General features: G+C 36.5%; 1 protein-coding gene across 1 annotated transcript; it reads right to left on the bottom strand.

The window, feature by feature from the left end:
* Nucleotides 1-2,418: 2,418 nt before the first annotated feature.
* Nucleotides 2,419-6,098, bottom strand: LOC103420975 (methyl-CpG-binding domain-containing protein 5). Its single transcript, XM_008359013.4, has 3 exons — nt 5,608-6,098; nt 3,139-3,255; nt 2,419-3,043 (listed from the first exon to the last, which is right to left on the bottom strand). The coding sequence occupies exons 1-3, from the start codon at nt 5,977-5,979 to the stop codon at nt 2,822-2,824; spliced, it is 711 nt and encodes a 236-aa protein (XP_008357235.1). The 5' UTR covers nt 5,980-6,098; the 3' UTR covers nt 2,419-2,821.
* Nucleotides 6,099-14,964: the final 8,866 nt, after the last annotated feature.

Raw genomic sequence — 14,964 nt, 5'->3', positions numbered from 1 at the left:
GAGAAGAATATATGGAGAAATTTGGATAGGGTTGTTGCAGTGGTTGAGTTAGGACAGTGTAGGCGAGGCACTAGACCTCAAAAACCACACCCGCATCTCAAATTCCACAGTTTACAGAGGAAAGAGAGAGAGAGGTGGGACCCGCGCTGAGAGGTGCACAGGTGGAGGGGATGGATGGACTGGAAGGAAGAGATTGGTAAGGGGTGGGGATGGGATGTGGGGTTGTGGGGAATGATTTCTGGGTTTGGGTTTTTTTTAAAAAAAAAAATTAAATAGGGTTAATATTATAATATTTTTAATGTATAAAAAAAATTTCCACGTGGCAGTCAAAAATGTGGCAGCCACGTCAGCATTTAACAAACCAATTGATGGAAAATCTAACAGATGTATTATTTTGAAATAAAATAGTACGTGAGATATGAAAGTGAAATGTTTTAAAAATGTTGTATGGGGTTGTAATAGACCTCAAACCTGAGGGGGTATTATGTAATTTAACCGTAAAAAATTTAAAGGAGTTTATGAGATAAAAAAAAATTCGAATGTATTCAATCAAGATTGTAAAGGAGTCTATAAAACTTAAAACTCGAAGTGCATTTAATCAAGAGTTAATTTTAAATGATCTCAACAAACAAACAAAAAAAATAGGCTTTAGCAAACTATGTCTATCTCCCTAGAATTTTGAATGAATTCGCCTAAAATTCACTTGGATGAGGAAGAGAAAGGGAGAGAAAGAGTTGAAGAGCTTGTCAGCTAGTTAAAAGTTTTAATTTGGAGAGGCTATAGTACTACTGTGCAACCTATTTATAAAAAATTTTAACTTTTTTTTTTTTGTCAAGGGGAAGATTTTATTCCAACCAAAATACAAACTTACAAACAAATAAAGGCCCAACAGCACCAAAAATGGCCTAAACAGAAAGAAAAAACAACATAAACAAAGCCCAAAAGCCCAAAACCAAAGAACATCTGAGAAGCACCCACTACCTTCTCCAACAACGGTCCAAGTAACTGCCAGCTAGCCGATCATCTCCTTCACTGACGTCTCCTTTGCACAGCCATAAGTTAGGGGTAATCGGCATCCAAGCGAAAGAGGCCAATCACCAGGTGGAAGCTCAGAACAAGTCCTGGGCAATACTGTTGCAAGCGGCAGACACAAAGGAGAACATGGTGCTGTGGAAAACACCCGAGCCGATGCAAGCGCCAAAACTCTACACATAAACTCGATAAAGGACATGGTTGAAAAACAAAGCATGGAAGAACCAGAAAGAAGCAAACCCACGGAGTTGGAGGAATTGGATAGACCGAATTGAAAATTGGGGAGAACCAACAGTAGATGCAGGGAGAAAAGACGGAGAAAAGGGAGAAGAGGATGCAGCACCAGACCCCAGTCGAAGCTAGGGCCAGTGCCACCGAAGAGTCTGGAAGAAGGTCTCACAGAAGCACTCTCACAGCGGAGAGAAAGAAATCTCACAGAGGAGAGGAAGAAGCTAGGTCCGGTCCAACTATTTCTTTGATTTCCTTTTTTGATTTGATTGATTTTTAGCTGCTTTCAATTTGAAAGCGGCTTGGAAACAAATTAATAAAGGGAAGGAAAGTTCTTAGAATGTCATATGAACTTATGCATATTTTTAAGTAATATTTCATATAATATTAATATGAAATCATTAATTTGTTATTTCACTTTAACTCCGTAAAACTTATCTTTCAAAAGAAGTTATTTTAACTTTTAACCTCATTTTTCATAAGTTTATTCATTTATTTACTTATTATTTTATTACAAAAATATATGTACACCAGTGTGGCTGATAAATTGGTTTTCAACTTCATTTTTTTATAAGTTCTTTGCTTATTTTTTGGTATGAGAAAAACGGTCGCGTTCATTTTATAAACTTATAGTGAACTACTAAAAGAAGTATATTAAGCTCACTAAAATAGAGTTTAAGCAAATTACAAGTTTAGTGAATTCAACGTGGTCAATCATGTTGATTAAGAAAAAGAGTTAAAATATCTTACATAACCTTGCAAATAAGTCATGTGTCTTGCACATGGCTTGTTTTGAATAGAAAACCCAACAGATAGGATGAGATCACAAACAATATGTGAAAGATATTACAAAACGCTTAAAATTTTCACTCGCCGTAAATAACTTCAAATGTTTTGTGGAGACAAATATTCATGAATAAATCAATAAATCAATTGCTTTATGAACAATAAACAATAACCGTCGGATTATATCAACAGTTATCGTTAATCAGATTGTTTGGAAATCTTTCTTTTTTTTTTCTTCAAAACAAAAAATTCACATATCCAATAGCAGCAACTGCTGAACCCCAATCACATACAGACACATCCATCTGTGATTTAGGGTTCAGCAGTGAAGTAGTGTTCCTAAATAAACCGTCCTGACACAAACTCCAGAAGGAAACAGATAAAACCAGACATGACTTACATGTATATTTAAGAGACAACTGTATATGGTATCCAACATACGCTTACAACTCCATAAACCCGAAAACGAGCAACAACATTACAGTTAGTCTAACATCACTTGGAGAGAAACAAAAAACTACAACGGTAAATATAAGAGTTTTTGAATATACCTATACCCAAAATAGGCCAAACAATGTCGATGAGCTTCGCTGTCCAAGATATGAATTCTTTGGATCCAAAAGATACCAAAAAATATCAGTAGGGATGGAATATGGAGAAACAGGATCTAGTATTGGTCAGTGTACGTCTGTTGGCAAAAAGAATGACTGTTTTCTGCAGCGCAACCTTTGTGATACAGCAGGAGGGTTCAAAATGTTTCCAATGAGGGTGGACACTATTTTTTGGATGGGACTAATGCAAATGCAGCAGCCCATTCTTTTGATGTAGATTCAGGTACCTTTTTGTTATCAATAAAGGGTGTCCAGGACTGTCCGGAAGAGTCTGTAAGAGCCCATTCCACCTTCTCGGGCACATCAGTATAATCAAAGTTCAACGCAGAATTCTTTGGCTTTGTGCTAGACTTCTTTTGTTTTTGGCTTCCAGAACCCTCGACAGACTGCCAGAAATAAGGTAGCCGGAAGATGGAAATTAGGATTAAGAAGAATAAAATGGAAAAGTTACCACCTTCAGCAAAAATTAGTTCTGACTCACTGTTTTGTCAGCGCTAGCATTCTCTGTCTTTGCCTTTTTAGTTGTTCCTGTTTCAAGAAAGCGAAGAACTTCTATCTTTGACCGAAACCGGCGACCTGAGACTGGATCAAAGTAATACTGCAACAGATGATTTAAATCTTGCTCAGACTTGATTTCCGGAAAGCAATCTTTGATATTTTTATATTTATGTAGCATTTAATTTATCTATATGGAACCGTCAAAGGAATTAAAGAACACAAGCAACAACAAAGACAATCCACTTATGTCATCTGCAAGTAAACAATTTCTTCCCATTTAGGCCTTGGAATAAACTTTACTAAAAAATGTCGTACCCAGTGCAAAAGGCTCCCGCTTTACGCAGGGTCTGGGAGAGGTGAATGTCGGCTAGCCTTACCCCCATTTATGAAGAGGCTGCTCCCAAGTCTCGAACCCGAGACCTACCGCTCATGGGCGAAGGCACTTGCCATCGCACCAAGTGCGACCTCTTGGAATAAACTTTACTATGAGGTATTAATCTACGGGCCACAAGTCCTCTTCCTTTTTGGTTTCCTTCTGTTTTGTGTTTCCTGGTAAATCTAACATGTAGCTCACTTAGATATTGATGCTTTTCTTGGGAAAAAAAAATTGTACAAGCGACAGTTAGATGCTCGTTTATGTTCATGAGCCGACTTATTTGAACTACAGGGACAAAAACTTAGGAGCAGGACCGGCCAGTTACACTTTTTTAAAACTAGTTAGTTCCCCGCCAAGTAACAAATTTTGTTGGACTATAGTTTCCTGATCGGTAGGTCTCGGGTGCGATGGCAAGTGCCTTCGCCCATGAGCGGTAGGTCTCGGGTTCGAGACTTGAGAGCAGCCTCTCCATAAACGGGGGTAAGGCTAGCCGACATTCACCTCTCCCAGACCCTGCGTAAAGCGGGAGCCTTGTGCACTGGGTACGACCTTTATAGTTTCCTGATCCAACCGTTGAGTGGCCACCATGTAGTCAAATTTCAAGTAAACTCTCCCATGTATCCAAAAAGTGATTTCCAGTGAATGGAATATCTTCAACTTTTACATCTACACTGTATTGTATTATGCATTTTTCTTATACATATTTATATCTTCTTAATGGGACAGTTCCCTAACTTGAACCGACAAGAAATTAAGTAAACATTTTGTGCATGATAAGAACATTAAAAATCTAGTGGTTGGATCGGGAAACAAAATCCTAAAACAGTTAATAAGTGGTGTTCTCTTTCTGTAACACTAGCGTCAAATGATCTTCCCTCCTTTTACTAATATATATTTGTTTCTGGGTAGTGGTTAATGGATATACCTATCAGTGACTCAAAGGGCAACAGAACACATTGGGGAAAAACCACTAATCAATTGATAATGTCCGCTAATTAATGACTAAGACCTGATCCTAATGATACACAAAAAAGATTCAAACCAAATTCCATAGAAAGAGTAATTAACTAGTAGAATAATGTGTTAAATAGAATGTATGCACCCTTCTATACATCATTGTATCAATTTTTCTTTTCTTTTATTACGTTACCATACAAAGCCACGGGGACTGATTACAAAAGACCACGTGAATATCCCGGAAATCATGTTTTGAAAGCTCTGATTGTGCTACAAATGGTAAACAATAGCTTGAACCAATAAGTTCTAGCTACTCTACCTCTAATCAACTTAATAACAGACATCTAAGCCATAACGGCAATTATACAACCTGGTTGAATTTCAAAGAAAAGAATCTATCCAATACAGTTACATTTCTGGAAAGCAAACCACCAAACAATCGGAAACGTGTAAGAAACATTCTTGGAAGTGCAAAGTGCAAACATCACATAACAACTTCGAATATGGGATAATACAACCTCGACTTAGAGAATGACAGCGAAGAAAACCGCTACAAATAATTTCCTTCCCAACGCCAATTAAAAATTCGAAATACACGTGTGTACACTGAAGCGGATTCGACAAACAGACGTTTTTTTTTTTTTGAGAAGACAAACAGACGCTTTTAAGAATAACTTTATAACATCTGGGGTAGCAAGACAGCATGAACTCAAAACTAATTAATTATCTAATACAAACCTTAAATACCAACTCCTATGAACACAATATCTCAACCATAATTACCAATCTTACACCGAAACCGAAGCCCTTTTACTAGTTTAAATTCTTTGCCCAACACCAAGTATTAAATTCTTGATGTTTTTTTTTTAATGGGTTTAAAACACAGAATCCAATTTCCATTCGAAATAATATACAGAGAATCTAATCGAATCTAAACGTTCCTTCTCTTTCTCCATTTTCTTTCATAGAATCATTTCCAACCAGAATTAATCTCCAACCAGCATTAATCAACAACAAACCAACACATAATTGAGTTCAAATAAAATGTTAAAATTAAAAGTTTCCATTGCTTGAGCTCATTGAATAAAGAACAAGAATTTTTGAAACAAAGAAACTTACCCTATCTGTAGATCCGGCGGTTAAACCAGAGCTCCGAACTTTCTCCTGCACGGACCAACCCGGTGGCAACCAGTTCTCCAGCGGCTCCGAAACCCCTTTTCGCTTGGCACGCCCCGCCCCTCCCTCCGTGCTCTCCGCGCCGGCTCCGGGCTCCGAACGGTTCGATTGCTGCGGCGCTTTGTGGGGATTTTTGGTTTGGATTGGGGTTCGGCCATTGGAGGTTGTTGCGGTGGTGGTGGCGTCGATGAAGGAGCCCGGTCGGAGGAGAGGATCATGGGGTGAATCGGAGTGTAGGGTTCCAGCGCGGTGGTCGGAAAAGCTTGGGCGTCGATCCGCGTTCATATTTCGACACGACGCTTCGGGGACTGACATCGGGCGGTCTGTGTCTGTGTGCTGGGCTGAGAAATGAATAGAACCGGTTTGACTGTTTGTACATGTTTTATGAGACAGGGTTAGGTAGTGTTGGGCTGGGCCGGGTCAGGTGCTGTTATGTAAGGTGAAATCAAACCTATTGATTAATAGATATTCGTTAAGAACCATTTGATTTGATATCACCATAATATATAGAGATGACCAATCAACCTATTGAACTGTTAATAGATATTCGTTAAGATCCGTTTAATTTGATATCACCATAATATATATATATATACACGGTTGGTAGTAGTGATAGCATGTAAGGTGAAATCAAATCAAATGGATCTTAATGGCTTGATTTCCATCGAAAATGATCGATATTTTTACAAATTTACATATCGATATTTTTACCAACACCAATATTTTAAACATTAGATCTAGCAAAAACAAATAGATAAATCTTGCATAAAGACATGAAAATACAAATCTGGCATTGCTGCATAAGAAAGACTAGCCAAATTTGGGTTTTAATGTCACTATCTTACTCAGATGTTGTTTCCCGTCGCAAATCTTCAATCATTAACCACTGCTACTCAATTGATCGGGTGCCTCTTCTCGGCAACGCATTTTTGTGTTCAGTGATTGTTAAAAATGAAAATTAATAAAAAAATATTTGAAAATTTTGAGTTTTAACGATAAGGACAAAATAAAGGATAAAGTAAATAGTATCAGGATTGATTTTTCAGTGTAAAAATATAATTTTTCGTTAAAATGAACAGTAACAGATGTTTTTCGTTAAAGTTTATTGGTTAAAATGCTATTAACACTATATGGTAGGATCTTTTACACAGATGACTCGCTCAGCCTACCATTTTTCGTTCATCCAATCAGTTTCTCAATTCTTCTTGGAAATGGTGGCGGCTTTTGATGGCGGCACAACTGATTGGTGGAGGCAACAGTCTTCCAGATTGAGGTTTTTTGTTGTTGTGGGCTGACTCTTTTTGGATATTTCTATTGTTTTTTCTTTAGTTATGCTTATGCCTGGTTGCTTTGGACTGTTTTTGAGCTTTCAATATATTTTGCTAGCTTTTTTTTTTTATAATGAAGTTATCTAGTTAAGCCCTAATTCCTCTGTGATTTTTGGTTGGCGGAGCTTCCCTTAAAGTGATAATTTATTGATTTATTTTTCTCGGTTACATCTTTGCTTTCTTCAACTTCGGTTTTTGATGCTTTCATGATCATTTTCTTTGATTAGCCGGAATTCATTTATATTATCAATTCAACTACAGTGAAGAAGAAGGTTTATTTTTAGCTACGTCTCTCTAAAACTCAATTTTAATCTACTTTACTTTGTGTAATTCAAAAGTCATCATTTTACTCATTAAAACTCAAAGTTCGCTTCACTTTTGTTCCTTGGAACTCGATTTTGATCTTATTTTGCCTCCTGAAACTTTGAAAGTCGTCTCTATAAAGCTTAAAATTCGCTTCACATTGCCTTAGATCTATTACTTTCTTACGTGGGTGCTCCAGGCTAATCAATTTTTCTTTACATTTTTCATCTCTTCAATTCTTTTAACTTAATATTCTATAATTGTTTATTAACGCATAATGGAGCTTTATAATCAAATTTATTGCACACGTGATATAGTCTTATTGGGTGCTAGGTCTCATATATGTTTCAAGATGCGACCTATAAGTTTCAAGGAAGAGAAAGTCTATAAGTCAAAGTAGAACAAATTTTGAGTTTCAGAGAATAAAGTGAGAACTTTAAGTTACAAAAATAAAGTGAAATCAAAATAGAGTTACAAGATGACTGTAGTTTAAAATAAGCCTTTTATTTTAATTTTTTCCTGAACTGATATGCGATTGGTTCTTGCTTTGAAGTCTAATTAAAGAGATTTATATCTGATATAAAATTTAATCCAATTTCTTTCTTGTTTCTCCTTTTTCCTCTCCTTTCTCTTCAAATCTTCAACCCCTTTCATCTTTCTTATTTTCTATAAATATTTGTTTATTAAATTGTAAGCTCAATATCCTAGTAAATAGGGTGTTGAGTTTACATTCATGTAGTCTCTAAATTATTATAAAGTTTTGAACACCTCCTCCACTTAATAATAACAAAATATATATAAATATACATATAAATCGCTCAATGAGTGTGTTCTGAAAGAATGTAGAAGGCATTGTTTTCAAACCTCATCAGCATGTGGTTGGCCACCACATGGAGCATGGGCTACTACAGCTGAGGTATGGCAACATATTACACAACACAATCCATGCCAGAGACGAGAAATACTACCCACCATTGGTTACATACAATTATATGTGTTTCTCTCATCATGTGCTTAAAAAGAATGGAACTTTAACGAAAAGCTCTCGGTACTGTTCATTTTAACGAAAAATTATATTTTTACACTAAAAGGTCAATCCTAGTACTATTCATTTTACCATTTATTTTGTCCTTATCGTTAAAACTCAAAATTTTCAAGCATTTTTCATTAGTTTTCCTTTAAAAGAAAGAGATCCATCAAAAATTTTCTCCATCTAATTCCTTTTTTCTCTCTCTTTTTACATATATATATGATGCATTGAGATTCTTGGCCGTTGAATTTTTGTTTATTGGATCATCAATTATCAAGAGTACATGCGACCATCCATCATTTTGGTACATGTGATCATATATTTGATCGCTGTATGCTATAAAGTGGCGTCAATAATTCATGTAGTTATTATATAGGTTGACTTATATAGGTTGACTTGTAGTCATTCCAATCATTCTTGCGTAAATAAGAGCGACCTATGGCGCACCGTTTGGTGCGGTCCTAAAATATTTGTTTCCACCATGACTATCGCAGGCCTTGTGCGTCTGGGGTCCTATTAGCAGTATTGACTTTTTCTGAGTTGCTAAATAACATAGAGTGAACTCATCCCCCCTCCACTCATAATACTCTCACGCTATCGTGTGATTACTAGGTGGAAACAATCCAACTCTTGTGTAAGTACTACGAGTTGTGCTAGAATCAATTGCATGCTGACGAGGATGATTAACAGTTCGAACTGCATCACGCACTCAAACACGGCTGGTGCTAGCAATCTCCTAATATTGTTTGTACTCTTCAATTCAAGAAAGTGCCAATGACTAAACTCCCATGCAGTTTAAAGTGTTTGCTCCACTTGTAGCTATAGTTTAGTAGATCCGTAACCTTTTTCTTATGTTGGCTAATCACTAACCTATTTTCTAGATGTAAGCAAAAGAAGGCAATCACTAAAGCTAAGATTAATCTCTTTTGCTTGTTTTTCTACTTGTTTTCTAATTTCTTGTCCCACTATATGATACCACTTGTTTTCTAATTTCTTGTCCCACTATATGATACCTCAATATAGGAAAAGAACTTGGTGGCATGAGTACCCCAATATAGGAAAAGAACTGGTATGGGTTAGACCTGTAAACAGGTCGGGTTTATTGGATTTGGGTCGGGTTGAACCCGACCCGTTAAGTTAACGGGTCATCCGAACCCGACCCGTTAAGCTAACGGGTCATTCGTTTCACCCGTTAACAATTATTATTATTATTTTTTGCATAAAGTTTATTTTTTGTTATTAAGACTTTACTAAAATTACTAAAATATCATCAACTAATGGGTGCTAATGGGTGTTAACGGGTCTAACGGGTTGACCCAAAGTGACTCGTTATTTAACGGGTTGTTAACGGGTTCACCCGTTAGCGATCCGACCCGTTAAGCATCCACCAAAATACAAATATTAACGGGTTGGGTCGGATCGGGTTAACGGGTTGGGTCTAAAATGCCAGGTACATGATAGGAGCATATTTATGCAACTTAGTTAGCTTGTTCTTGTGCATTTATGTTGTTATTTCTTAGTCAATTATGTATTTTAAGCTATTTTCGTGTGTTTGTAGGTTCAAATAACAAAGTTAGCAACAAAGTGCTATTTGGAGCATTTTGGAGCATTTTTGGGCCAAGATTGGATAGTGCAAGCATGGAGACATAAGGATGGATGTTTTTGAAGATTTGAAGGCTAGAAAGCAGCATGTGTGTGTGTAAATGTGTTGACCTACAACTCCAAACATTCATCCACTACACCCATTACATCCACTCAATACCAAATATCCACCCACTACACCCATTACATCCACTCATCACCAAACATCCATCTACTACACCTATTACATCCACTCATTACCAAACATCCACCCATTACACCTATTACATCCACTCATTACCAAACACTCATCCACTACACCCATTACATCCACTCATTACCAAACATTCATCCACTACACCTATTACATCCACTCATTACCAAACACTCACCCACTACACTCATTACATCCACTCATTACCACAACATACACCACTACCACCTTAATTAGATGGTGGTCCTCTCCCTAGCCTATAAATACATCCACCCTTCACCATAACAAGGGGGAGGAGAAAAGATCCATCAAAAGACACTACATTCACATCTCACAACTCCATACACTTACACTTTCATTCCTTGGCCAGGAGAACACAATCCACCCATCCACCCTTCACCATAACTCACCTATATCCATCCACCACCATAATTTTCCACTCATCCATCAAACCACACCTTGTGCCGCAACAAAGAGAAGAAGGAGGACCCTTGGACGTGCTTGCCATTCAAGTTGGATTGTTGGAGCGTTTTTAGGTGTTTTCATTCTTTTGTTTTCAATGTCTAAATTTGTTTATCTTTGCTTTGTGAGTATGAGGAACTAAACCCCCTTAGCTAGGGGGGAATTCGAAACCATGTTCATGCTTGCAATATGATTTGATTACCTTCAGTTGTGATTTCATAAGTTGTGAATTCAATTTGTTTAACTGTTTGATTGATCACTTATTCGTGTATGTTTATTAAGAGTGCACACTTAGTTTGCATGCATGAATATGATGCTAGAATATAAGGGAGTTTCACCTAATAGTTACAAACTTATATTCACAAGTAGTGGAGGTCGCTTATAAACGATCGCGTTAAATAAATTCTTGGCATGAGTTTCATGCTCATCATAGTAACGAATGCCTCGTCAATACTTATAGTTTTCATAATGATTAATGATCTTTGATTGTATCTTTATTGTGTTGTTTACGTAAAGAACTTTTGAAGAATGCTTGAATTGTTATATGCGCTTTCCCATCCAATTCAATAACTTAAGGAGAACTTAAAGGTTAATTTAAGCGGACTTAATTAACCTGGAGTGTTGAGTTTCATGATTGATCGAAAGAACAACTGAAAATTGGTTTATGTGCAAGTATGTCATGTGTGGAGAAGAACCTCATAGCTAGCCTTCCATCCATTCAATTTACTCAAATTCGTGCAGATTTCATTAGTTCTTTAATTTACTTGTTTTGTTTTCAAATTCGTCAAAACCAAAACCCCCTTTACTTTAAAGTGTTTTATTAGTCAAATTCTGTTTTGATTTGTGTTTTTAGGTGTCCCAAAAGTGTGTTAGAGTCCAAATCTGCCCAGTTTGTGTTTTTAGGCAGATTTGAGCGTTTTTAGCTTGTTTTGAGTCCTTTGAGTTTGTTTTAAGTTCTTTGAGTCTAGTTTTTTAACTTTGTTTATATATTTTTAAGTCAGTTTAGAGGTTTTAGTGAGCCCTCCTAATCCCCGGTTTAGAACAATCTCTACTTGCATTTATATTACAATTTGATAACAAAAGAGTTTAATTTGTGTGTTAGGTTAATTTTCGCATCAGTACACCACCACCGGTAGCATCTCGTGCTAAGAAACAATATGTGAGAGTTATATCTACATCCACGTTCCACATCAACTACGAATTCTTCGGCTTACTAATTTGGGAAATGAAAACAATAAACATAAATAACAAATTTGAAGAGGAATAAAAAACGAAACCAACCAACCAAACATATCTTATTTGGTTGTTATTGTTTGAGAAAACCATTACCGGCATAGTCGGTTTTTGGTTAACAGTGCATGCTTGTACCAAATCAAATCGGACTCCAGTTGTACATTTTTCGGTTAATTTACATAGTGGTGGTTTTCTCCACCAAGATTCAATTTGGTCGTTACTTACCACTTTAGCTCCCATCCTTATCAACATGTAATTATAATAGTAGTCAAAACACTCCAGTTTAGAAGAGATTTTTCAATGTAAGGTAGAACATTATGTGTCTCTATATAAATGGTGGGTCATGTGTGTTAATAGGTTAATAACTTAAAAATTAAAAAATTTTACCAATTGCATAAAAACATGTGATGTACCATTGATATTCCCGTCACAATTAAAAATTTCTCTCACTTTAGATCAGCTTAAGCACGAGCAATCAAATTGGATCGTGTTTATCGCTATCATAACTACATGTTGATAAGGACGGTGCTAAAGTGGTAAGTAACGTCTAGATTGGATCTTAGTGGTGAAAACCACCGTTAAATTTAATTTGCCAAAAAACCTACAATTGGATATAAAGTGGAGCCCCCTATCATTTCAAAACCGGCTTTCTAGATTATCTACTTCATCTATAAATTTATAAAAGGAAGTGCTATTAGCATTTTAAAAATTTTATTTTATATTCCTTACAAGTGTATTTTTTCTTTTAACTATAAAAAATTTGAAATGTAAAATAACATTTTTAAAATACTAATAATAATTCCCTTTATAAATCATAAAAACTTTGTTGCATTGTGCATGCAAACTATCATTGGTGAAGAAAACCACCAAACATATATACGGCGGCGGATCTTTGAACATTGTGCATGCAAACATAATCACTGTGCATGTATTGACTGCCATGGATCGGGGGAGAATGATGGAAAATTTGCATACCCTTGATGTGTACCTTTTTAGTCCTTATCTTTCTCCTCATAAGAAAAAGGGTAACATCAAAGGGCATGTAAACTTTAGCATTATCAGAAGGCCAAGAAATGAAAGTATATACCGTAGGTATAGTTATCATAACCCTAGATTTTATTTGTTGTAACCTTTTTTTTGCCTTCAATTTTTGCAAAAAGAAAAAGAAAAAGATTAAGTTTTCCTTGAATTTTGATTGAGTTGGGTCTTGTTAATTAGTTTTTTTCGGTTGATAATGCGATTTTATTAATTTAAATTCTACGGTATCTATAATTATCTTGAGGTTTGAATTTTTTTTTTTTAACAAATGATATATATCTACACTAAGGGAGAATGAGTGGGTTTAGCCTTACAATAGACTAGCAATGTAACATCTCACATCGTCCAGGGAAGTTCTTGTGTGAGTTTCCAGAAACAAAACCGTGAGGGCGTGGTCGGAGTCCAAAGTGGACAATATCGTGCTACGGTAGAGTCGAGCCCGGGCCAAGATGTGACAATTTGGTATCAGAGTCAATCCCTGGCCGGAAGTGTGCCGACGAGGACGTTAGGCCCCTAAGGGGGTGGATTGTAACATCTCACATCACCCAGGGGAGTGAATCATGTAAGTATTATATGTATATTCTCATTTCTACCTAGTACGAGGCATTTTGGGAACTCACTGGCTTCGGGTTCCATCGGAACTCCGAAATTAAGCGATTTCGCGCGAAAGCAATCCCATGATGGGTGACTCACTGAGAATTTCTCGTGTGAGTTTCTAGAAACAAAACCGTGAGGACGTGGTCGGGGCTCAAAGCGAACAATATCGTGCTACAGCAGAGTCAAGCTCGGGATGTGATGGGGGCCCGGGCCGGGATATGACAAGCAATAATGTGATTTAGATTTTCAACCTCTCAATTATTTTCATTTAATACATGAAATGCCACAATATTATTGTCATCATTTTGTAACTCTGAGTGGTGTTTTTAATGGATCTAATTTATATGTTTGTGTGCATATATTACATTATATGTCTATGAATGTCGTTATACTTTGCACATTGTATGTAGCCTTGTAATTAATATCATACACATAACGGTCCATAATATTATGTCTAATTCTAATTCCTTCAATACCAGATTTTATTCTTAAATTTATATTTATTTCATATATACTTTTACCAAAACTACAAAAAGTTTATATGTTTATCAAATGTTTTAAACAATGGAGTTTTAACAAAAAGTCCGCGGTATTGTTCACTTTAACGAAAAACCACATTTTTACACTAAAAAGTCAAATATGGTACTATTCACTTTATTCTTTATTTTATCCTTATCGTTAAAACTCAAAGTTTTCAAGTCTTTTTCGTTAGTTTTCCTTTTAAAGAATGAAAAAATCCATGACATAAATAAACATGGAACTTTTTATTAATTTGGTAAAGTATATGGCATAAATACAAATTTAAGAAAAAAAGTATCTGGTATAGAAGGAATTTTATTTGCATAGTTATGGAAGAAAGTTGAAGCACATATAATAAATTATATGAGATTTTGCTTACCATATTTGAAATTTTTATTACTTTGATAAACACAAAACGATAACTAAATCCGATATACACGGTATGACATTAAAAAAAAGGGCAAATATGGAATAATATAGGGGATTTTTGTAACATTCCACATCGTCTAGGGGAGTGGATCCTGTAAGCTTTATATGTATATTCCTATCTCTACCTAGCACGAGGTCTTTTGAGAACTCACTGGCTTCGGGTTCCATCAAAACTCCGAAGTTAAGCGAGTTTGCGCGAAAGCAATCCCATGATGGGTGACCCACTGGGAAGGTCTCGTGTGAGTTCCCAGAAACAAAACCATGAGGGCGTGGTCGAAGCTCAAAGCGGACAATATCGTGCTACGGTGGAGTCGAGCCCAGGATGTGGTGGGGTCCCGGGCCGGGATGTGACAATTTGGTATCAGAGCCAATCCCTGGTCGGATGTGTGCAGACGAGGACGTCGGGCCCCTAAGGGGGTGGATTGGGGGTGGATTGTAACATCCCACATCGCCCAGGGGAGTGGATCATGTAAGCCTTATATATATATTCCTATCTCTATTTAGCACGAGGCTTTTTGGGAACTCACTGACTTCAGGTTCCATCCATGATGGGTGATCCACTGGGA

The sequence above is a fragment of the Malus domestica genome, chromosome 03, assembly GCF_042453785.1.
Source record: "Malus domestica chromosome 03, GDT2T_hap1".
Lineage (NCBI taxonomy): Eukaryota > Viridiplantae > Streptophyta > Magnoliopsida > Rosales > Rosaceae > Malus > Malus domestica.
This window is presented reverse-complemented; position numbering and strand designations above follow the sequence as displayed.

What these genes read in the sequence shown, in the direction of transcription:
- LOC103420975 (XM_008359013.4), bottom strand. Translation starts at nt 5,979, where the DNA reads ATGTCAGTCCCCGAAGCGTCGTGTCGAAATATGAACGCGGATCGACGC. An exon ending in CCGCCGGATCTACAGATAGG is followed by an intron (nt 3,256 to 5,607) that starts GTAAGTTTCTTT and finishes CATCTGTTGCAG; the next exon opens with TATTACTTTGATCCAGTCTC. An exon ending in ATGCTAGCGCTGACAAAACA is followed by an intron (nt 3,044 to 3,138) that starts GTGAGTCAGAAC and finishes TATTTCTGGCAG; the next exon opens with TCTGTCGAGGGTTCTGGAAG.